A 24,109-nucleotide genomic window follows, 5' to 3' on the forward strand; every position below is an offset into this window, starting at 1 on the left:
ACCTGCAGGACTTAAGAAAACCTCCAAGTGCTCTGGAGGATTGTGGGAGTGAAGAGAGATGCTGGGGGGCCAACCCACCCAGAGGGAAGGTGGTCCTTACTCAAGGTGGTGACAGTATCAGAGGAAGTAAAGGGTCAGAGAGGTGATACCTTGGCGACCAGCCTCGGAGACTGGGAACCGGTACCCCGGGTTGTAGCAGAAAAATTGGGAAAAGGGGAAGATTTGAGGGGGATAGAGAGTGAGTTTGGTTTTAAACATTAATGAGAAGCCCATGGATTTGGGGTTTTAATAAGATTCTGTTGAGGGGCAAATCACTAGAAATAATTTCTCTGATTTTACTTCAGTTCTGAAATGTGCAGGGTTCCAACTTAGGATTGGCATCGAGAAGGACCTCAATTTAAGGTTGCAATTCCTAGTGTCCTGTTGTCTATGAGGTACTTTCCCTGCCTTGTGGTGGTGCTCCTGGCACTTCTCAGGCATGGCACCTCTGGGGTAGGGCAGAGGCCCTGTGTAGGTGGGGGTCCAGCAGAAAAGGTACATGTGGTGGGGGGGAGCCTGGACCCTGAATCTTGACTTCTAGGCTGCTCTCTTGTTTGGGGCTCTCTTGAGTTTCCTTGGAATGGACACGTCCCTCTGGCCATGCTGAGCTCCTGAGTCCATCTTTGAGTATGTTGGATCCAAGTGAGAGGAAAATAGCCAGCTCTCAAACAGCTCTAGATGTCTGTATTTGGAGGGGGTAATTCTTCATGTCCCACTTCACATCCTCCTGTCCCTTAGTCTGCACTCTTCCCCCTGCTGCTTCTCTTCTCTTCCTTTTCCCCTTCTTGCCTCCTCTTTCCTTCCCTTGCCTCATTCTTCCCTTGTCTCCTCCCTTCCCTTGCCTCATTCTTCCCTTCCCTTGTCTCTTCCTTCCTTCCCTTACCTCATTCTTCCCTTCCTTGTCTCTTCCTTCCTTCCCTTACCTCATTCTTCCCTTCCCTTGTCTCTTCCTTCCTTCCCTTGCCTCATTCTTCCCTTCCCTTGTCTCTTCCTTCCTTCCCTTGCCTCATTCTTCCCTTCCCTTGTCTCTTCCTTCCTTCCCTTACCTCATTCTTCCCTTCCCTTGTCTCTTCCTTCCTTCCCTTGCCTCATTCTTCCCTTCCCTTGTCTCTTGCTTCCTTCCTTCTCTCTTCCCCTACCAGCCACTCTCCATAATGCAATACACTGTGTGTTTACCCAAGACATAGGACTGAGTTGACCCCTCTGTGGTCTCCTCTAGTCTGGGGATGCCTCGTTTCCTTGGTCTCTCAGGTAAACACAGATTGAGTCTTTTTATAAAGGCATATTATTTACCTCATTAAATGTGTGTTTTGGCACATGTGTTATTTACCTGACGCACACTCAGGGCTTCAGAGCAGCCATTTCTCTTGTCTGGGTCAATACTGGGCCCAGATGAGCCCCGGGGGCTGGGGCGTGGGGACAGGCGTCCTCCCCCCGGATCCGGCCGGCCCATGCCAGGGGGCTTTTGCTCCCCCTCCTCCTTTTCCAGCCTCAAGGTCTGGACACAAGCTGGCCTTCCTGCTCTGCCTCCCGGAGTCTCGGGCCCCCCACACCTTCGGCAGGAGCCTTTCCGGAGTCCCCGGGGCCAAGCTGGCCCCTGCCCTCCTTTGCATGCCCAGCCCAGAACTGCTTGTTACCTTGCCTGGCTACCAGCTCCAGACCCCACATGTGCCCAGGCTGCCCCGGAGCTCCTGGCACAGGTGTAAGGGCCTTCACTCTCCCACAAGTGGCCATGGTGCTTCCCGCCAGGCCTGAGGAGCTGGTACCGTGGGTCTGCCTGCAGCTGTCCGGGTGCTGGGAGCCCAGGTGTGTTAGTTGGCACTGCCTGCTGCAGCGGGCATTTGGGAGTGGCACGTGGGGGAGGGACAGGCTTGTCCTGCTGGGCCCCAGAGGGCAGAACCAGGAGGCAGGGCTGGGCCGACAGGCCAGCTGGACCTTGTGACCGTTTGTGGTTGGCCCGGGTGAGGTGCCCCGGGTGAGGTGGCCCGGGTGAGGTGGCCTGGGTGGCTCTGGGCATTGCAGGGGCTCTTCCACAGACCCTCCTGGATATCCGATTGTGCAGGGGAGCAGAGTTTGGCCCGTGCAGAGGGAGGTGGGTTCTCAGGCTCAGCCCTGGGTCTGGTCATATCAGAGTTGTGGAGAAGGAGGGGGCTATGCTGATGCTGTGCATGCTGGGAAATAGCCCTGGGGAGGGGGCGCCAGCCTCTCAGCTCGTGGCCCGAGTCCCAGGGAAATGAGAGCCCGCTTTGGGTCTAACAGCTGCATTTTTATGGGCTCTTTTTGCTGTTACTTGAAAAGGCTGTAAAATAGTTCTCTTGAGGTGGGACCTGGGGTAATGCTGCTCAGATTCCATTGAAAACCCATTTCACAGAGAGGGAAACGGGCCCCAAGCTGAGTTGGGGATTATCAGCATCGACTGGCCCTGTCTGTGTCCTGAGCCTGCCTCAGTGGGGGGGAGCCTCGAGCTGACCCCAGGACACCCCTGCCCCCTCATTCTCACCCTGCGGACTGCCCCCACCCAAAAGGAGCTGTGGGTGGTGGGTCTGTGGTTGCTCTGGGAGGACTCTGCGAGCCGCGCCCCCCCACCCCCCCGCTGGAGCCCCATGTGTGCCTGACTTGGGAGGTTCCCTGCTGCAGCCTGCAGATCTAGTTAAAGGGAATGTAAGTTTGGAAGGGGAAGGAGGGACAGTGAGGGGCGTCGGCGCAGCGGGGGCTGCTGGGAACAGAATCCCTGGCTCCAAAGGGCTCTGCTTTTGTCCTTGGTGCACCCTGTTTCCCTTGATTTTTCTGCACAGGCCACATTGGGGGGGGGCAGCATGGACAGGTCCTGTGTTGTGAGCAGAGCTGAGGTGGCTTGTGGGGCGGGGGGGGAGGCAGGCAGGTCCGGACCCTCCAGCTCTCTGTCTTTGGCCCTCTTCTCCCCTCCTCTGTTTGCTCTCGTCAGCTCCCAGAGGCTCAGGTAGCAGGAGTCCCCCTTCTCTATCCAGCCCAGATCTCTCTGTGGGGCTTCCAGGTGTATCTGTGGGCATCTTAGACTCAACATGTCCATCCTCAGCTCACTTTCATCCCCCCACCCTCCCTGTGGCCCTCCAGGGCATGACCGCCCTCCTTGTTGCCCCTCAATCTCAGCCCCTGCCCCCGCAACCCCTTTCCCAGAAGTTCCTCCTCCGCACTCACCAGGCCGCCTCCTGCTGCAGGCCCTCGGCACCTGGACCACTCCAGGGTGGCTTTTTCATAGGTGGCCCTGCCTCAGCCCCCTCCCCTGCTGGCCGGCCGCTGGGGCCTCCCTCTTACTGCCAGGGTCAAGCGCGGCACCAGAGCCCTCCTCAGACGGGAGGGGCCAGCTAGCCATTCCCTCCCCTCCTGTGTGCCCCAGGTTGCCCCCGGGGCTCTCCCTCCCCTCCTCTGGCTCCACGCAGATCCTCCTTTCTGGAGGAGGCCCTTCCTGCCGTCCCCCCTTGCCTTCCGTCGTCGTTGGCCCTCCCTGTTTGTACCCGGGCGCCCGCGTGCTGGCTCTCCTACTGGACAGGAAGCTCCTTGAAGGCCGTTGGCCGCCTCTGGACCCGGCTGGGGTTTCAGAGACGCGCGGTGACTCGCTAACCTTCCTGTGGCTCTCCCTCCTGGCGGCGGCCGTCCGAGCTGCTCGGGGCTCTGCCTCCTCTGGGGTGCAGGAGGGGGGCCCATTTCTCTGTGGTCGCTGGGGGTGCCAGCCTGGGCAGTGACGGGGGGCAGGCACCCGGGGGGGCCGGTGGGTCTTGGAGCCTCCTGCTGGTGCTGGGGGAGAGTAACGACATGTCTTTTGTCCCCTCCTCCCTCCAGACTTCTGGGTGTTCAATGGTAGAAGCATTTGGCCGTCCTGGGACAGTGAGGCTCTCTCCAGACTCGCTGTGGAAGGCGAGGACAGTGCTGGGCTCTCCTCCTCCTCCTTCTCCTCCTTTTTCTCCTCCTCTTCGTCCCGGAGCTCGGCTCCATCTCCGGCAAGACGCTGGCGACTCACGGCTTCGGGGTGGCCATGGCGGCCATGGCGGCCATCCCTCCACAGAGGTACCACTACTTCTTAGTGCTGGACTTCGAGGCTACCTGTGACAAGCCGCAGATCCATCCTCAGGTGACTGCGAGGGCCTCGAGAGTGGGGTGGGGGCGGGCTGTTCTGGGGTGTTTGGGGTCCTGAATGTGCCTGATGACTCCTGGCTGCTCGTGGGCGCCACCTCCGGAGAGCGGGGGCAGCCTTCGGCCACTGCAGCCGTTAGTGGGAGGGACCTTGGTGCTGGGACCCCCGGGGTTGGGCCGCATGGTGCATTGGAGGCGGGGCCCGTGTTGCCCGGGCAGGCTGCTAGATTTTCCTTGGCCTGTGCGCTGCAGCCGGAGGGGAGCCGGTCAGCCCCCGGCCAGGTCCCTGGGGCCATGTTGGCCCTGCTGGAGGCAGGCGGAGGGGGTGCCACTTGCTGTGGCCTTAGCTGGGAAGCTGTGGTCTTGGTGCCCCGCCCTGGGCAGAGCCGGCAAGGGCAGCCCCAGGGACAGACATGGCCCTCCGACTGCTGAACAAGGCAGTGGTCCCCAGCTAGAAGGGGCCGTGGCCGAGGAGGCCCAGAGAGGGCGCTGCCCCCCGGCTCAGACGGTCAAATTCAGCTAGAGGAAGGCAGGGACCGCGGTGTGGGTGCATCCCTCCTCTCCCCAGAGACTGCTGGGCTCCCTGCTGCCCCTCTGAGGCCCAGGGCCCTCCCGAGGCTGCCCTGTAATTCACCCTGCCATTCTCTGTGTTTGCCCCTGCCCCCTTCTCTCTGACTCCCCTTATGTAACAACTGCTCCCCGCCCTCCCTCTGCAGTGGACACGTAGCCCCCTCCAGACCCAAGTTAGGAGCCTTTGCTCGGACTCAGACAGACCTGAGTTCAGATCCAGCCTCGGACTTGAGCCTGGGCAGCTCCTTTAGTCTTTATTTGCCTCACTGACCTCAACTGTCAAAAGGAAATAACAGCACTTCCCCTGCAGGCTTGTTGTGCGGATCAGACGAGATGCTCAGTGTCTGGCACATAGTAGGTGCTTCACCAGACCCGTGTGAGTCAGTGGGCTCATCTGTACTGTGAAGGTCTTGGGTCAGGGGCTGCCGAGATTCCTTCCAGCTGCCAAGCCCTGTGGCCAAGCCGGTGGGAAACGGGTGATCTCGGGAAGGGAGAATCGCTGCATTCTGCTTGATCCAGAGGCTAGGGCCAGGGTGCGGCAGGAGGCTGGTGCTCGGGGGGCAGAGAAGGCCAGGGGAGCCCCTGAGACTTTGGGAGCTCGCTGGCCCTGGTGGTCAGGAGCCCGGAGACGGAACTCTCACACTTCCGGGGTTGCTCATGTGTCCCAGGTGCGCGACATGTGCCCGCGCTGGGAAAGCATCGGGCCCAGGCGCGGTGGTGAGGAGCTCTGCAGAAGTGGGGCTGGGGCCGCTGCTCTGGAAGCAGAGGGGGCCGGGGACAGGACGTTCAGAAAGATTAAGCCGCCGGTGGAGTCGCATGAGGCTTGAAGGAAAGCGTAAAAATGGTGGCTCCTTCTCAGAGGGAGGCTGACTAGGCTTTGGGATGTGATCGAGTGAGAGGAGTGGTCATGGCCAGGGCGCAGTGGGACCATGGGGATGGAGGACAGGCTTTCCTTGAATATCGTTTAGACTGGCAACTTTGGGCGAGGCTTGGAAAGATTGCTGGGAGTTGGATAAGCAAGGAAGCTGGTGCTGGGGAGCAGCTGGGCTTGTTGGGCCCTTTGGGAAGTTGACTCCTGGCCAGTTCAGAGTCTGGGGGGACTTGGGAATGCCGGGCAGCTCCAGGGAACAAGAGGCAGGATGGCATCCATGGGCCGGCTACATACTTGGAAAGAGGGATGACAGTTCAGGCCTCTGGTGGGCAGCCAGAATTAGAGCCCATTGGTTCCCTAGCATGTCCTGAGCAGGCTGAAGGAATGGGGCAGGGGGCAAACTAGTTCCTGGACAAGGGAATCTGTCCAGATGCAATTTTTAAGAAGAAAGAAAACACATACACGCACTGACACACATAAGCACACTCACACAGACAAACACACATACACACTCAGACATACACTCTCACACACACTCACACACTCACACACACAAACACACTCACACACACACACTCACAAACACACATACACACTCAGACACACACTCTCACACACACTCACAAACACACTCACACACACAAACACACACACACTCACAAACACACATACACACTCAGACATACACTCTCACACACACACTCACAAACACACTCACACACACAAACACACTCACACACATACTCACAAACACACATACACACTCAGACATACACTCACACACACTCACAAACACACTCACACACACAAACACACACACACACTCACAAACACACATACACACTCAGACATACACTCACACACACACACTCACAAACACACATACACACTCAGACATACTCATACACACTCACTCACACACATACACACACACTCACACACACTCACAAACACACTCACACACATACACACTCACAAACACACATACACACTCAGACATACACTCTCACACACACACACACATACACACACATTCACAAACACATACACACTCAGACATACATTCATACACACTCACACACATACACACACATTCACAAACACACACACACACTCAGACATACACAAACTCACACACATACACACACACACTCACAAACACACATACACACTCAGACATACACTCATACACACTCACACACATACACACACATTCACAAACATACACACTCAGACATACACACAAACTCACACACATACACACACACTCACAAACACACATACACACTCAGACATACACTCATACACACTCACACACATACACACATTCACAAACACACACTCATACACACAAACTCACACACATACACACACTCACAAACACACATACACTCAGACATACACTCATACACACTCACACATACACACACACACACACACACATTCACAAACACACACACTCAGACATACACACAAACACACATACACACACACACTCACAAACACACATACACACTCAGACATACACTCATACACACACACACTCACACACATACACACACATTCACAAACACACACACACTCAGACATACACACAAACACACACACACACTCACAAACACACATACACGCTCAGACATACACACTCACTCACACACTCACACACATACACACATTCACAAACACACACACACTCAGACATACACACAAACTCACACACATACACACACACACTCACAAACACACACACACACTCAGACATACACTCATACACACTCACACACATACACACATTCACAAACACACACACTCAGACATACACACAAACTCACACACATACACACACACACTCACAAACACATACACACTCAGACATACACTCATACACACTCACTCACACACTCACACACATACACACATTCACAAACACACACACTCAGACATACACACAAACTCACACACATACACACACACACTCAAACACACATACACACTCAGACATACACTCATACACACTCACACACACACTCACACACATACACACATTCACAAACACACACACACTCAGACATACACACAAACTCACACAGATACACACACACACACGTGCATTTTTTTTGAGGTTCACTGGGTGCAGGGCTCAGCTGCCCTGCAGGTAGTTGGAGGACCCAGGAAAGCAAAGGGTGATGGGTGGCGGGCCGGGAAAGTGGAGGCAGAGGAAGCCAGGATGAAGATGTAACGCTGAGGCCAAGGAGAGAGGGCTGAGGAGAACCTTCTGCATGGAGCTGGCAGGGCCCAGCACAGTGCCCGGCACAGTCAGGAGGGCCTGAGCAAGCTGTGTGACGCCAGGCCAGGCACCTCACCCTTGCCGGCCATGGTTTCCTAGCTGTAGAATGGAGAATAATATCACCTGAGGAGCAAATAGAGAAATGCTGGCTCATTATTATCATTTTCCTTTCCTTTCCTTTCTACCACATATAAGTTTATCAGATACAAGCTCTTCTCTCTAGCTTTCTGGACTCTTATGTACTCTAGTGCTTATCATTCATTTTTATGAATGAATTTTATTGTTTTTAATGAACAAAAATTGATTTTGTCTCCCCACCTTTCCCATTGGCAGAAAAGTAAAACCCTTATAACAAATTTGCATAATCAAGGAAAACGTATTCTCTCCTGAATCATGTCCTCCTGCACCCAGAGGCCAAACACTCTCTGCTGGGAATTATTTCTATTTTTTTTAATCTTTAATTTTTTTGGGTTGCTCCATTGATTTTTTTTTTCCTTTTTTTTTTTTTTTTAATTAAAGCTTTTTATTTACAAAATATATGCATGGGGAGTTTTTCCAACATTGACCCTTGTAAAACTTTAAGTTCCAAATTTTCCTTTTCTTCCCCCACCCTCTCCCCTAGATGGCAGATAGTCCCATACATGTTAAATATGATGAAATATATGTTAAATCCAATATATGTATACGTAATTATATAGTTATCTTGTTGCACAAGAAAAATCAAAAAAAACCTGAGAAGGAAAACATAATACAAGCAAACAACAACAGAAAGAATGAGAATGCTATGTTGTGATCCACACTCAGTTCCCACAGTCCTCTCTCTGGGTGCAGGTGGCTCTCTTCATGACTGAACAATTGGAACTGGCCTGAATCATCTCATTGCTGAAGAGGACCACTTCTATCAGAATTGATCACATAGTATTGTTGTTGAAGTATACAATGATCTCCTGGTCCTGCTCCTTTCACTCAGCATCAGTTCCTGTCAGTCTCTCCAGGCCTCTCTGCATTCATCCTGCTGGTCATTTCTTACCGAACAATAATATTCCATAACATTCACATACCACAACTTATTCAACCATTCCCCAACCAATTCCCCTCAGTTTCCCATTCCTTGCCACTACAAAAAGGGCAGCCACAAACACTTTTGCACATGTGAGTCCCTTTTCCCCAGGAGGCATTTCTATATTTGATCCTCAGGAGCTGTTCTTCATTCTCAGGAAACTGAGGCAAATTGGTAAGGTACCTGCCTGTGAGCACACGCTTGAGGGCCTTGGAAGATGGGAGGCTGCTCAAGCCTCGGTCTTCTGGAATCCCTGTGGTACGGCACTGTCAGAGTCCTCTCTGACCCTCTGCTCTCATTGGAATCTGGCCAAAATGGGCTTCAGTTTATGGGACCCTCCTGATCCCAAAATCTCTCCTTTCCTGCCCAGCTCACCAAGGTACCTCCTAAGGATGGGAGGACACAAACAGGCCTCAGCTTCCCCTAGGGGCCTTTGTGGGCCTAGATCTCATTGTTTTCTCCCCAGGGGCTTTCTTTCTAGGCACTCCCACCCCCCCCACCTTGTGTTTAGTTTGCCCATGATTCATTCTGTCCAGTTTGTCCCTGCTGTTAGGATGGTGATTGCCGAGGCCTGTACAAGGCCCGTTCCCAGTAGGTGCTTAAGCAGTGCTTATGGAAGGGAATTCCAAAGCTATCTCCTTCGTCTCTTGCATTTCATCTGTATGGTGAAGGTGGAGAGACAGGAATACTTAGTCAGACTCAGCCTTCTGAGCTAGGATGCTTGAGAGCACGCCGTGGAACCATCTGGTCTTACCCCGATTCTTGGGGTGATGGGCTGTGACCATGCCTGAGTCCCCAGCTTTGGCAAGACTGGAAAGCTGGCTGATTTAAGGGTCTTAGGTTAAGTTTAGCCCCTCCTGAAAGAACCTCAAATACACAGTTGTAAAAGGCCCACTTTTTTCTCCTGGAGCATCCCTCACATGTCCTCTTCCTAATGAGAAATGACCATGGGCAGGGGGCAGGAGTGCTCCTGGCCTCTGTGTCCACCGCGGGGTCAGCTCCCTGAGCAGCAGAGCTTGTGTGTGATCCCCCACCCCCGTGGACATCCCCAGCCTGGAGCCATAGCCTTGCGCATCCCCTTCTTCCCCAAGTCTCTGCTAGGAGCTGCACGGACCTGCGCTGTTTGTTGAGTGGATTCTGGGTGGCCTAGAAAGACTCAGGGTGGAAGTGGGAGCCATCCTCCAGAGTTTGAAGGGCTGTGTCCAGGGAGAAGGGGTCGGTCCAGATCTGCTTGGCCCAGAGGGGAGACGCAGGAGTGGGGGGGAGGGGCATGAGAAGATTTTGTGTCAGACCGAAGCTAGGCCAGCATAGGTCCAGTGTCTCGGAGGTCTTCTTCCCCATGGGCTTCTCAGAGGGCATTCTGGCAGTGCCTCGGGATGTAGAAGGAGCCCGGACCTGGAGGGCCTTTTATCTAGGGGCGCTGCACAGAGGTGCCTTCCAGGTCCTTTCTAGCTCTGAATTCTGTGGGTCTGCCTCCGTCGTTGGGAGCTGGAGCCCTTTGGGCTGATGCACACAGTGCTAAGCCCACTGGCCCTCCCCAGGGGCTGTCCCCCTTCTGGCCGTGTTCCCCCTGCTCTCTGGCACTCTCCTTGGGTACAAGTCCGGTTCAGGAGAAAGCCCTGGTCAGCCATGACAGCTGGGAGCCAGGGGTCTTCAGGGCCTCGGGTGTCCGGGGCTCCCGGCCTATTGGTCTTGACAAAGAGAAAACTTACCTAGGGGAATCCTGGGCTTTGAGGCCTGTAGCGTGCTTGGATTCTGGAGGTCGGTCAACAGCAGCTGAGGAGCCTGGGAGCCCAGGGCTCGCCGCTGTGTTGGGTCAGTGCAGGCCCTCATAGATGAGCCCCATTGCTTTCTGTGAGGCCATGGAGGTGCTGCTGTGAGCCTCACGAGCTGGGCTCCCTCAGGCATCCCCTGAGAAGGTGGCGTCTGGCTCAGGGAACCGGATCGAGGCTCGGAGGACTTGGCCGGGTGCTGGGGGCAGAGCCGGCCTGGGCAGAGGCCCCGGTCCCCACCACAGCCGGTGGAGGCCGATCTCACCAGTGGGGTTGCTCCCAGTTAGTAGCTACAGGAGAGATGGCTGACACAGCTAAAAGTGGGAGGATACAAATAAAGGCCCCTCGGGGCCTTTGTGGGCCTGGATCTAGCACTCTGAGCCCAACGTGCAGAGGAGAGGAGGGGGAGCCTTGGGGGAAGGGCAGACTGTGCTGGGAGCTCCTTCTGGGTTTCAGGAGTGCCCCCCACCCCTCCAGAGCACCAGGGACCCCAAAAAGGAGGATGACGCCCAGCCTCAGCCCTCCCCATCACTGATTAACCCATGGGCACAAGCTGCGTTTGGAGCCAGATGGATGGCGAGTTGCTTGACCAGGACTTGAGGTCCCCTTTGGCCAGGGGAGTCTTTTTTCACAGAAGACGTTAACTTAGCTATTCAAAATACATTTTTACTTCCTCTAACTATGGAAAACTCCTGTTGTTGGTTTGCTCCCAGTGGCTGGAAAGTCAGCTTCTCTGGGAGTTTCTAGAGTCTGTCCGGCTGGCTCGGGTGGCGCTGCCTTGGCCGGGCTGGGCCCCTGCAGCGGGGCGGGGGCGGGGAGGTGGGGTGTGAGCCCGAGGAGCCTCCGTGTCCTGGCCCCTGGCCCTGGCTGTGCTTCCTGGCCGGCCTGGCCTCCGTGAAGGCTGCCTCCTCCTCTGTATTCCAGGGTCCACAACTTTGGAGGAGAAGGACCTCTGGGATGGAGGTTTCCTAGCATTTGTCTGTGTCCAACGGGATTTCTTTGCTTAGGGACGTTTGCCGGAGCCCATCTGCGTTTCCAGTTAACCTGCTAGTAAATGAGGGATCGTACAAAGGGAACCGTTCAGATGCTGAGTCAGGGCTGCAGGGGGGTGGGGGGGGGAGTTGTGGAGAAGGGGGCAGTTGGAAGATTCCAGAACTGTTGAGATTTCAGCTGGACTAGAGATGAGCAGCCTGGCAGCTCCCCATGAGGAAGGAAGGAAGGTGTTTTGGAAAAGTTAGAGGAAATTTAAGATTTTCCTCCCCATGCCCTGGCCTCTCTCCTAGCCCCAGTTAAAGCGGGTCTCCTCCCTGGGTGTTCCTGCCCTGTGGCCCCAGCCCCGTCCCTGTTCCAGTTCTGTTTTGGAGCCCCCTGGGCACCTGTAAGGAGGGCCTGCTGCCCCCCCTGGCCTGGCTGGACCTGTCCAGCATGGCAGCCTGGGCTTAGAACCCCCTCCCCCACCCCAGTCACTGGGCCTGGCCGAGGGGCCGCAGCAAGGCCCTGGTATTCTTCTTCTAGGCTGGAAATGAAATGCAAAACTGACATTAAAGTAACATTATGGTGGAGATTAAATGCACCCAAATCAGGAAATTCAGAGTTATGCTCGGCATCGCCTCGATAACTCAGGCTCCCCTGGCGCATGCCGTATTTCCTGTTAGCGTGGAGGGGTTATATGTTATGGCATTAAAGCTGGCGCTGTCTGCCACGGGAGCGGGGCTGAGTGATGGGCGCAGAGCCCTGCAGGCACCCCCTCGGGGAGGCTCCCAAAGGCGGGGCCTCCTTGGCTGTATCCAGGTACCCCTGGGGGGCACAGAGGTAGAGAAGAGAAAGTCTGGGCATTTGGGGGTGCCTCCTTGGCCCAAGGAGTGGGACGGAGCTGTTGGCTTTCTCCAAGCTGTGATCTGTCTTTATTTTCAACCAGACCAGAACTGTAGGAAAAAAATAGCCGTGAGAGAGTGGGAGGGGGGATGAAACAATGGGAAGTGGGCTCAGGGTGTGGACTGCCCTGGAAACCAGGCTCCTGCCCCTGGGCCCTGCCCTGGAGCTGCCCTGTTGAGGGCCACTGTGCCAGGGGCAGCTGTGGGCACTGCCAACCACCCTCCTGGATTCCCGTAACCTTGCTGTCTCCCCTGCCAGTGCCGGGCCCTAGCTCTCTCCTTATGCTCCCTGTGGTTGGCTCCCTGAGTCTCCTGTCGTCTGTACGCAGATGTTTCCCAGCCCCAAGTAGTGTCTGAGCGCCAGGCCACGTTACCAGCTTCCTGTTGGACAGCTCCACGCATGTGTCCTATCTCGGGCTTCCCAGACTTAACATGGCTAAAACAAAGTCCGGCATCTCCCCCTCCCAGGGTTGCCTGTTGTGTGGAAGGTTGGAGTGGGGAGACCCCCTTCCCACCCCCAGCAGCTGCTGCAATAGTGCAGACACGTGACAGGGGCCTGCTCCAGGATGGGGACCATGTCAGGGGAAGGGGTGACCTGAGTGGAAATGACAGGACCTGGTGGGTGAGAAAGGGGGGACATGGAGGGTGACAGCCGGGGTTCCAGTCTGAGCATCATCCTGACTATAGGGGAAGAAGGGAAGAGACCAAGGGGAGGTCCAGCGGACGGGAGAACCAGAAGAGAGTGCTGGGGGAAGAAGGCGAGGGACGGTGTCGAGAGGTCAGGGATGCGGGCGCGGGAGAAGAAGCCCTTGGATTTGGCAGCCGAGAGAGCATCGGTCTCAGGTGGAGGGGGCGCGGGGCTTAGAAGAGGGGGAGGGGAAGGAAAGTGGAGGCTTGGATGGCCTTGGGGGGAGGGATTAGCCAGGCAGGGAGGATGGAGTAAGGTGAGTGGCGGAAGAGCCAGGAGACTGGGTGGGGAGAGGGCTCAGCCTTGGCTCCCAGAAGGGTCAGCTCAGACACAGGGAAGAGAGGGCAGCAGCTGGGTACGGGATGTGAGGGGAAAGGAGGGCATCATGGGAGGGCAGAGGGCCGAGGAAAGGCTTGGAGGAGTGGGGGGGTCGTCGGAAGAGTGGAAAGATTGCTTTGCAGTGGTGAGGGTCCAGGGAGGTGATGGCACAGTGGTGTGCAGGGGACTCAGGACAAGGTCACGATTTCCCGTGGCACATGAAGGGGAGCGCGGGCAGGGCTGGGCGCTGACATCGTAAGGCTGAGCTCCAAGCCAGGGAGAGAATAAAGGGGCAAGAAGAGGCTGGGGGTGAGTGTAGGAGGGGTGAGAGGGGAGGGGTCGGCAGTCACGGTGAGGAAGAAGAACAGGCTGAGTGAGGAGTGAGAGGCCAGAGAAGGCTGCAGTGGGGGAAGGAGAAGCTCAGACAAAGGCCTTGGGGCGGTGGCCCCACAGTGCCTGATGGTTGCAGGGCCAGGCCTGGAGGACGGGGGACGCTGTGGGCCGATGGCACCGTGAGCCCGAAGTGGCTTTTCGAGGACCTGGTGTTGGGGCGCGGGCCTGCTCCCTTGGGGGCTGGAGACACTGGCTGGGTGAGGCGGCGCAGGAGCTGTGAGGGAGCCTCTGGGCACTCCTGGGGCTCAGCCAGGGGGCCGGGGAAGCCAGGTCCTGAGCAAGAAGCCCCTGGCCTGTCCCTCACCCGCAGGGAATGGGAGCCGCCACCCTGGGGGCCGCCTCCATCTGCCTCTCTGCACGTCCCCCTGCCTGGGGCCCAGCCCAACAGAGCCAGTTCCTATTCCTGGGATGGCTCTTTAGAGAAGCCCCATTTACTAGGATTAAAGAAAGCGAGAGGATCCGGACACCGAGGACCGGACAGGTGATGGAGCTGGGCTGGGTCCCACTCTGGGTTGCACCCAGGCCAAGGACCCAGGGCTGTACAGGGGCTCTGGGGGCTTGGCGTTCTGATGGAGGGCTCTGGGATGGTGTACGGGAGACGTCTGGGCAGAGCAGGTGGGCTCCGAACAGCCCAGGAGCTAATGCAGCTGCAAACTGACCCTCTGGGGCTGTGGGTACTCCAGGCACGAAGTGTCCTCCCGCCTCCCTGTCTCCCTCTGTCCCTTGCCTGCTTTCCCTCGGTTTGTCGGCCGATCTGTGGTGAGCAGTCCCTGGGCATTGAGGCTGGCTCTTCCTTGGCAGTTGCTTAGAATCTGGGGCTGGGGGCTCGTGTCCTGCCCAGAAGGGGATTGTGGCTGTGGGGCAGGGTCTGCTGGGTGTTTTCTGGGGAGAGTGGGTTCTAAGGAAAGTCCCTCCTGGCTCCGGGGAGGCAGGCCTGGGGGCCTCCGGGAGGGAAGGCTCAGAGCCCTTGTGTTGAGCCACCCAAGGCAGGTGGTTGGTGAGGACTGGGGTGTGTGTGTGTGTGTGTTCGTTCTTTTTTTTATTTTTAATACACATTGTTTTATGAATTATGTTGGAGAGAAAAATCAGAGCAAAAGGGAAAAAATGGGAGAGAGAAAACAGAAAAGAGAAGTGCACACAGCACGTGCTGTTTATGTTCAGTCTTAGTTCTCCCTGGATGCAGACGGCGTTTTCTGTCCAAAGTTTATTGGGATTGCCTCAGATCACTCAGCTACTGGAAGAGCCTTTCTCTTGTTGATCATGGCGCACTCGTGCAGGGTGTTCCTGGTTCTGCTTGTTTTGCTCTGCATCAGTTCATGTTAATTTTTCCAGGCCTTTCTGTAATCAGCTTGTTCGTTTTTTAAAGAACAGTAGTATCCTATTACCTTCGTGTAGCCCAGCTTATTCCGCCCTGCCCCGGCTGACGGGCACCCACTCGGTCTCCAGTTCCCGGCCGCCACACACTTCTGCACGGGTGGGAACCTTTCCCTCTAAGACCCCATTGGGACACAGGCCCAGGGAGACACTGCTGGGTCAAAGGGTGTGCACAGTCTGAGAACTTTTGGGGCAGAGTTTGGAACTCTGCTTGCTGGGTCTCCAGCAACCGCTGGAGGTTGCTGTGAGGGGCTTCAGAACCGCTGGGTCACTTATGGGTGAGAGATGTGGGGCAGGCTTCCTGGCCACCCCCTGAAGGAAGCCGAGGGAGCCCCTCAGGTCCTGCCGATGAAAGCCCTGGGAAGAGCCCCTCCCCCGCTGCTGCCTGAGGGCTTGCTCCCTGCTTGCTGAGCCTGTTACCTGCAGTCGGTGTGACGAGCTTCTGTCGCTCCCCTTGTCCACTCGTGGGGACCCAAGGCTGACCGTGGGAGGTAGCTGCCCCATTCCCCCAACCCTGCAGTGCGGCCCAGCTGTCTCCTGTAATGAAACCACTGTTTGTATGCTCCAGCTTCCCTGTACCTCAGCAGCCAAATCATTCCCTTACTGTGTGACCCTGGGCAAGTCATTTGACCAGATCAATCCACTTTGTGGGGAAATTGGCTGAGCAGGAGTAGTGCATTGTGGGTCATGTGCACTGAGGTCAGTCATGGCCTCTGGCCCCCGGGGAAGGGGGATTCTTGGTGATCCATTGCTAGCTGAGCCTTCCTGGTCTGCGCCTTCTCTTTAAGGGGAAGGGAGGGAGGAGAGAGATGGTCGGAGTTAACAAACGTCCCCGCCACCAGGTGAGTTTGCTCTTGGATTTGGCTGGAGCCTCCCCCGTGAGGCTGGTGGCCACGAGGACAGCGGCGGGAGCTACAGTCCTTCCCTGCCTCGGTGGCACTGGGGTCCGTGCTTCCCCCATCGGACGTGAAATTTGTTTCAGTTAATTTTGTGATAAATGTATGTGTACGGGCAGCTCCACAGAAATCACTGGGTTCCAGCTTGCGCCCTGAAGGATCTGCTTAGCTGAGGTGACCAGTGTCTCAGTGCTCCGTCCAGGGCGGGCCGCGCTGCAGCCGGGGGTGAGTGCGCTTTTCCGGGGAGCCGGGATCACTGGACTTTGTGACTTGCAGCATTATCTGTTTTCTTAAAACTCAGGTTGAGTTAAAGTAAATGGTATGTGTATACACACACGCACACACACACACACACACACACACACACACACATACCTACTTGTCTGTATGGAGCTCTTTTCTATTTTAATGGCTTTGAGGTTGACATGGGAAGAAGGGAGAGGGAGGGAGGGAAAAATAAACCTTTTCAAGCCCTGATTTCCCCACCGTCCTCCCCCTGAAACTTGGAGGCGTCCGCTCTCATCTGTCAAAGTGCAAATCAACAATTAAAACACAAATAGCCCAATGCCAAAGATGACCTGGAGCACAAAGCAGCTGACAAACAAGTCCGGACAAATCGACGGATAATTTATAAGCTTGGCCCTAAAATCTAATTATTTGGCAATTCGAATTTGCAGCCAGCCAGGGCTCTGCAATAAATTTAACCCGCCATAAATTATTTAGGAGCCGTCTTCGGTGTAAATCAAAACCACGAGTGTTTGTTTAAGAAATAAGCTCCTTGTGCATAAAATGACTTAAAAAAAATACACACCAGAGAAACTGAAGCGAACTGTGTTGCTCCTGCCCGGGGCAGACTGGCACCTGGATCCCTCAGGTACTCAGAGCCGACTCCCTCATCTTTCTGCCTGACTCTTCCCTCTGCGGAGCCTGGCTCCCAAACGTGGCCCTTCTTCCCCCTCCCCACCCTTTTCCTCCTGCAGCTCCCGGGACACCACCCCGGGCCCTCTCCCGTGCAGAAACTGGCTCCCAGCACGTCTCCCCCATTACACTCCATGGAACCTCACTCTAAGCCTTCTGCCACCACCACCATTCAGACTCTGGCTCCCCCAAATGCCAGGATTGCCCCCTCAAAAGTCCTGCTTGGGTTCTCAAGCCTGCTTCCAGAAGCCCCCTGTGCTCTGGCCGGGCCAGGAGCCTCTTTTTGAGGAGACCTATTGGGCAAATCCTGGCCCCTTCCACCAATTAACCTTACTGGGTCCTTGGCTGGGGCAGGGCTCTGGGAATTTATCCCATTCCCTCCCTCTACCAGTCAGAGGCCAATGTCTTTTTGAAGATGGCCGTGGAAAGACTCTAGGGTAGAGCCCCCTTCCTCTTCTGGCACTGCTTCTGATTTAGCCATGGTCTCGCCTGCAGTGGTGGCTGTCCTCCCTTTCTTAGCACGGAGCTTCTACCCGGGTCTGACTCTGGACTTTATGGCAGGGAGAGCGGTGCCGGGTGGTTGAGGCAGCCCCCACCTGCTTGAAGGGCTTGTTGCCTGATCTCCTCGGATGCCATTCAGCAGACATTTATTGAGTGCCTCCTGAATGAGAAGCGCAGTGCTGGGGCCTGAGAATAGAGGCAGAAGTTCCAGAGGGCTGGGGCAGAGCAAGGGCAGAGGCCATTGAGTCGTCGTTTGCTGCTTTCCAGCTTTTACTCATTCCTCCTTGTTCTTAGACCAAGCAAAACCTTTCTCTTCCCGGTGAGAGCCTTTCAGATGAGCGCTTAGTCAGAGGTTTCTTTCCTGCAGGCTGACTGTGCTTTCAGCAGACCCTCTTATGCCCTGAACTCAAGACCCTTCGAGAGTCCCCTCCCCTAGACAGCGCTGCCTCCGTGCCCCCTGGAATGCCCCTTCCATAGCTAACCAACTTGCTTTTGTTGCAGAACTTTGCATTTCCCACTCCTGATTCTTCTCCTTCCATCTCCTGACTCTCGTTGATACGTGGCTCCCTCCCGGCTCCCTCCCTGGCTGCCCTTTGTACTCTCAGCTCAGTGGTCATGGCAGAGGGGCCAGAGGTTCCATGTCTGAGGGTCACTTCCGATGGCAGTGACCATCTCTCCTCTATGGAGGCTTGATGACCCTTTGTCTGTTGATCCCCAGGACATTCCCCCCCATTTCTTAGGGAGATCAGCATTTGGCTCACAGCATCCCTCCTCCCCACCCGCCTTCAAGCTAGCAGACTTCTATGTATACATATTTATGCACCTCCCCCCCACTACGATTTGTTCAATGTCAGTGATTTACTCCATTCTCCCAGGATGGTCATACTCTTAGTCTTGCCATTACCCACAAGTAGCCCGGGTCCGTCATGAATTCCAGAATTCTTCTTTGGGATCAGTCTTTGGCTGTTCCACCTACTTCTCCTCCTCGCTGCTAAATGATGCAGTAGTCCTGGAGTCTGGAAGGCCCGAGTGCAAATTTGGCCTCCGACATTTACAAGCTGAGTAACCTTAGCCAAAGCAGTTCCTTTCCTTTCTCAGTTTCCTCATCTGTAAAAGGGAGGAGAAAACGAGAGTTTGCAGACTTTAAAGTGCTTCCTAAGAACTGGCTGCTGTCATCATTGCTTTCCTCCCTTCCCTATTTGATGCCTTGGCGACTCAGCTGCACTGTTCTCTGCACTCAGGCTCGGCGATTCCTTTACACAATCTCCCTGGGCCCTCACTGCACTAAGGCAGTCTGTCTACACCTGAATTGATTCACTTATCCCACTCTCTGCAGCAGCTTTTCTGAGCACCCCCATGTCTCCTCCAGGCTCTGAGAGCACCCTGCGCTGACAGACACGCTCGGGCCATCTCCGCCGACTGCCATCTTGTATCCAACCTCTCCTTCACCGACCTTAAGGAAGCCCTCCTTAATGCCTCTCGCTCTACTTTCTTCTTCACTCTCTGCACATCTGGCTTGTTTTGCTCTCTCCAAAGTTACCAGTGACCGCTTCATCACCAAACCTAATCAGGGTTTCTTCCCCTTCATCCTTCTTGATCACTTTGCTGTCTTTGACGCTGCTGATCATCCTCTTATCCGGGATATTCTTCTTGGAAGGGGAGTGATTTTGCCAACCCTCGGTTTTCTTTTTACCCACCTGACCTGTCTGTGTCTGTTTTCTTTTTAGGATCTCCATCTAGATCACACGCCATGAGTGTCCCCCACTAAATCTCCCAAGGCTTCTTCCCCTGTGTCTTACTTGGTGATTAGCACCTAGATTGATTTATCATCTCTGTATAAATGATCGCCAGCTCTAGATATTCATCTTCTTTCTTAAGCTATCGGCCTATAAGGGCCATAGACATACATCTACCATCCAACACGTCCAAAGTAGAACTCATGGGGCAGCTGGGTGGCACAGTGGATAGAGCCCCAGCCCTGAAGTCAGGAAGACCTGAATTCAAATCCAGCACCTTCTCTCTGGTGTCATAATCATGGCCCTCATTCAAGTCTTCATCGGTCCTCGCCCCTGACTTTTCCAATAGTCTGATGGTTGGGCTCCTTGCCTCCGTGCTTTCCCTACTGTGGCCTATCCTCCATTCAGCTGTCAGAGTTCTTTTCTTAAAGAGTAGATCTGACCATGTTACCACTCCTTGCTGAGTAAGTCCCACTTTGGGGAACGGGGATAAAGTTCTCTTGTAAAAGAGGAGGACTGCCTTTCCATGAGACAGTGATAAAGGAGGACATTGTGGAGAATGACGTCTAGAGCATTTTCAGGGGAAGAGGAGGAAAGATAAGAACAAGCTCTTGGGGAATGACTTTTTTTTTTTTTTTTTGAATTATGAGGTTGAGACCCTTGGCTTATAGGATGGGAGAAGAGGACTTGAGAGGTGACCAGGTATGATGAGTGGGCAGTGACTTGATTAGAATTGCAAAGGATTGCCTTGCTGCAATAAGAGCCCAGTTGAAGTTACATAATGTAAATTGTAGTGGATCCATCAGGCATAGTGTGTGTGACATCCGTCCCCCGGCGCGTTAGAAGAGCAAAGGTGGCAGGTGATGGGAGTGATCCAGGCTTGGACCATGGCAGGATGAGATTGGTGATAAAATAAGGGGATGAGAGATTCCAACATAGAAAACAGTGTTGCAGTGAACTCGTTTAAGGGATCAGGGTCAGAATCGTGGAGGGGGGTGGTGGTGATGCCTTGGGAAAGAACTGAGGGCTGGAGGAATTCAAGGTCTGTGAGGAACAACAAGCTTGGTATTGTAAAGCAAGGGAGGAGTGCGATGGTAAAAGATTCTGATCAGATGGAACGTGCCAGCAGAGCCCTTGGGGGTAATGGCAAGATCAAGAGCCTTATTGTCTGTATCTTTGGACATGCTATTTGCCCCCAATGGATGATGATGATGAATGGCGATAATAATGATGACGATGATGACGATGATGATAATAGGCAGCATTTGTATTGTCAGGCTTTGAAAGCCTCTTACATATGTCATCTCATTAAATTCTTACAACAGCCCCATGAGGCGCTGGCCGTTATCATCATTCCATTTTTCAAGAGTGGAAACTGAGACAAAAGATTTTTCTCTTTTCTTTTTTCAAAGCATTTTTGGGTCTGGCCATTGATTCCATTCTGCAGGATCTGTTCAGATTGCATTGGGGTCTTTGCTGCTTTATGCCCCAATCCTTTCCCATTTTCTCCCCATTCCCCACCTGCCCCTCAAACTCTCCCCCTCTCTCATAACCAGGGAGAAGTATTAGATAAACCCGAGGTTTGGGTCTGACAGGCTCTGCCATGCTCCTCCCTCATGAGAGCAGGAAGGGCTTTGTGCCATTTTGGACTTTTGTGTTCTCTAGGTCACAGCTTCCCAGCGGGTCCCTAGGTTGACAGCGTTCAGGACAAAAGCCAGAGCTGCTCCCCCCGTCCGCCCCCTCCCCCCCAGGCCTCTCTCCCTGCTTGCCAGAACCAGGTCCTCTCCGTGCTCCTCGGTCCTCTCCGTGCTCCTCGATCCTCTCCCTCGGGGTGGATGGAAGTTCTCAGCACTCCAGGTTAAGGCAGCCGGGACTTGTCTCAGCATGGCAGCCCGAACACAATGTAATCTGGAAGGGGAGATATAGAAAGGTGCAGGCAGAAGCTGGGAGGAACAGATGCTGTTGGGCAGAGGCGAGGAGTGAGGGCATTCCAGGCACCGGAGACAGGGGAGAAGCGGCTGGGATGAATGGATAAAAATCAAGAGGAACGTCCAGGCCAGCCTGAAAGATAAGTAGGAACTTTTGTGAAAGGCTTTAAAAGCACCATCCGCTTATCTTTTATTCTGGAGGCAATAGGGAAGGCCTATTCACAAGGAGGAGGAAGAAGAGGAGGAGGAAGGCTGCCTCCACTTACGGCCAATCCTTTTGTGCAAAATACAGAAATGTGCTAGAGTTGGGGGGGAAGGGATGCATTAATTTAGGAAAGGGTGGGGACAACTTGAATGAAGTGTGGCCATGGGGCTGGAAAGGAGGTCAGAATTGTGGGAAGATGGCAGTGTGTTAGGATGTGGAGGAGCCTGACTCTGCACGGACCCCTGGGAACTCTCTGAAAATGGACCAAGACAGTGATGAAGAACCCAGAGAAGTAACTGTGAACTCTGCTGTCCCTTCCAGGACTCCATAGAGGACGCTGGAGTCCGTTCAGGGCCTGGGTGTGGGAGACAAGGCCAGACAGCAATAAGGTGGGAGGGCTCCGGCAGGCCTCCACGGCTGAGCCCTGGCGAGGGGATCAGTGGCTGAGGATGCCTGCCACCATTACCGGCGAGAACATCTGATCGGGACTGCCTGGGCTCACAGGGGACAGAGCCATAACTGGTTTGGGGATTGGGCAACGAGCAAGAAACGGAAGCCAAGGCCAGAACCTCAGTGAAGCCAGACCTGGGGCTCCTGCAGAGCCCAAGCCTGAAGCCATTGCCAAGACCAGACTGAGCGGGAAGGACCCACACCATCCATGAATGCAGAAGAGCCGAGTCGGACCCAGACACAAAGCCCCCTGCCAAAAGCTGGGGCAGGAGATAAACAGGAACCTTCCCCACCCAACAGAGAAATGGTGGGACAGAGAGAATCCCAAGAGAGAACCTAACTGAAGAGGATCTCCATCAGAAGCCCAGTAGAGCTTCTCAGGGGGAGTCCCTGGGTCTCCTGGGAACTCACAAGAAATGAGATGAGAGAGAAGAATGGGTAGCTTAAATCGGGCAGTGGCAAACTTATCTGGCACCGAACTCTTTGAAAACTAGAATGGGCCAAGAAACTGCATCCATTAGCCAAGAAATATTTTTTTAAAATGAAAAGATTGAAAAAACTGGAAGAAAGTATATGCTATCAAAAGCAACCAGCTTAGGAGAGAGAATCTGTCCTGGGGCCTGCCCTGGGCCGCGGGGGTGCGTTGGTGAATGTCGCTCTGTTCCTGTCTTCGGTGTGCCTTCTGTCTTGTCTTGCTTGTCTTTAACCTGTAGTTTCTGCACACTTGTAGTAGACATTCTGTATAACCCCGGACTGGATAGAAAAGCATACGAAGATCAGACTCCCTTCCTCAAAGCCTGGTTAAACTTCAAGAAATCAAAAACAAAAACGGCCCAGAGAGAACGGCAGAGAAAGTCAAATTAGAAAGACTATTAACCAGCCCTTCTGAAAGAAAACTCAAAATGAAAACTCTCAGAAACATTATAGTCAAAATCCAGAGGAAATGTCGCCAGTCACCAGCCTGAAAGAATTCAAGTACTGAGGAGCCGCGATCTGGATCACAAAAGATTTGGCAGCTGCTGTTGTCAAGGAGAGAACTAAGACTATCTTGTTCTGAAAGGCAGGACAACCTGTCCAGCACAACTGAGCATAACTGTGCAGGGAACGAATGGACAATTGGTAAGGAAGAGGATTTCCAAGGCCAGATGGAGCAGTTGCTCTGAAATGGAAGCAGAAGGAAACGGAACAGTAAATACATTTAATCATTTGGAAGGGACGGACTGACGGATAATTTGTTTACATTCTAATAGGAGAAGAAACACATATGCTCTCAGACCCTCCATGTCCTCAGGGGCCACAGAGAGTTAAATAAGATAGACGAAGGCCTGAGGTGGCTCCGCTTGCTTCTGATGATCTTAGGAGAAGCAAGAAATGAAAAATATGTGGGGATGGGGGGCTTAGGGGAGTGGCAGAAGAAAGGAAAGGAAAAGTACTCTCACATAATCGGAGAACACAAGATGGAGTGTCCAAACACAGAAGTCATTCACTCTGTCGGAACGGGACGATGTGTGTTTGCACACACACACATCCCGATGGGAGAAATCCACGAAGTCCAAACCCAGAGGAGGCTTCTATCTATTCCTATTACATTCCATCTTATTAGTTCAACCTAATATTCTAGCCTGTCAAGATCCTTTAGGCTCCGTGCTCTCCCCCTTCCCTCCTTGTGCCCTCGATAGATTTGGTTGTTTGCCAGCTCTCCCTGTATCCTCCTCTTGGAGGAAATGTTAACTAGCCCAGGGCCAAGCACCAATCCCTGGGGTACTCCACTGGAGACTTCCTACCACGCTGACATTGAGCCATTAAAAACTGCTCTTGGAGACTTAAGACCGGTGATCGATGCAATGATCGGCAGTGATTCCAGAGGACTGATGCAGCCTCCTGACAGAGCTGATGGACTTGAAATGCCGAATCAGACGGGCATTTTCAGACAGTCAAAGTAGGAATTACTTTTGCTTGACTCTGCTTATTTGTTACAAGGAATTTTTTTTTCTTTTATCAAAACAAACAAACAAAAAACCAGGAAGAAGGTGAAAAAAGTCATTGAGACATCCTTTTAAAAAAATATGCATAGTATACAGAAGGAAAAGTCAAGAGAGAAGCACAGACAAGCAGGACA

At 54.0% G+C, this 24,109-nt stretch overlaps 1 protein-coding gene across 1 annotated transcript in view; it reads left to right on the forward strand.

Moving 5' to 3' along the window:
- The window catches only part of ERI3 (ERI1 exoribonuclease family member 3), a 145,228-nt gene that overhangs the window by 13,562 nt on the left and 107,557 nt on the right, over positions 1-24,109 (forward strand). Inside the window, exon 2 of the mRNA XM_051999898.1 lies at positions 3,859-4,147. Within this exon, the coding sequence (XP_051855858.1) occupies positions 4,052-4,147 (96 nt within the window). The 5' untranslated portion in view covers positions 3,859-4,051. The remainder of the gene's footprint in view (positions 1-3,858; positions 4,148-24,109) is intronic.

The sequence above is a fragment of the Antechinus flavipes genome, chromosome 4, assembly GCF_016432865.1.
Source record: "Antechinus flavipes isolate AdamAnt ecotype Samford, QLD, Australia chromosome 4, AdamAnt_v2, whole genome shotgun sequence".
NCBI classification, from domain to species: Eukaryota; Metazoa; Chordata; class Mammalia; order Dasyuromorphia; family Dasyuridae; genus Antechinus; species Antechinus flavipes.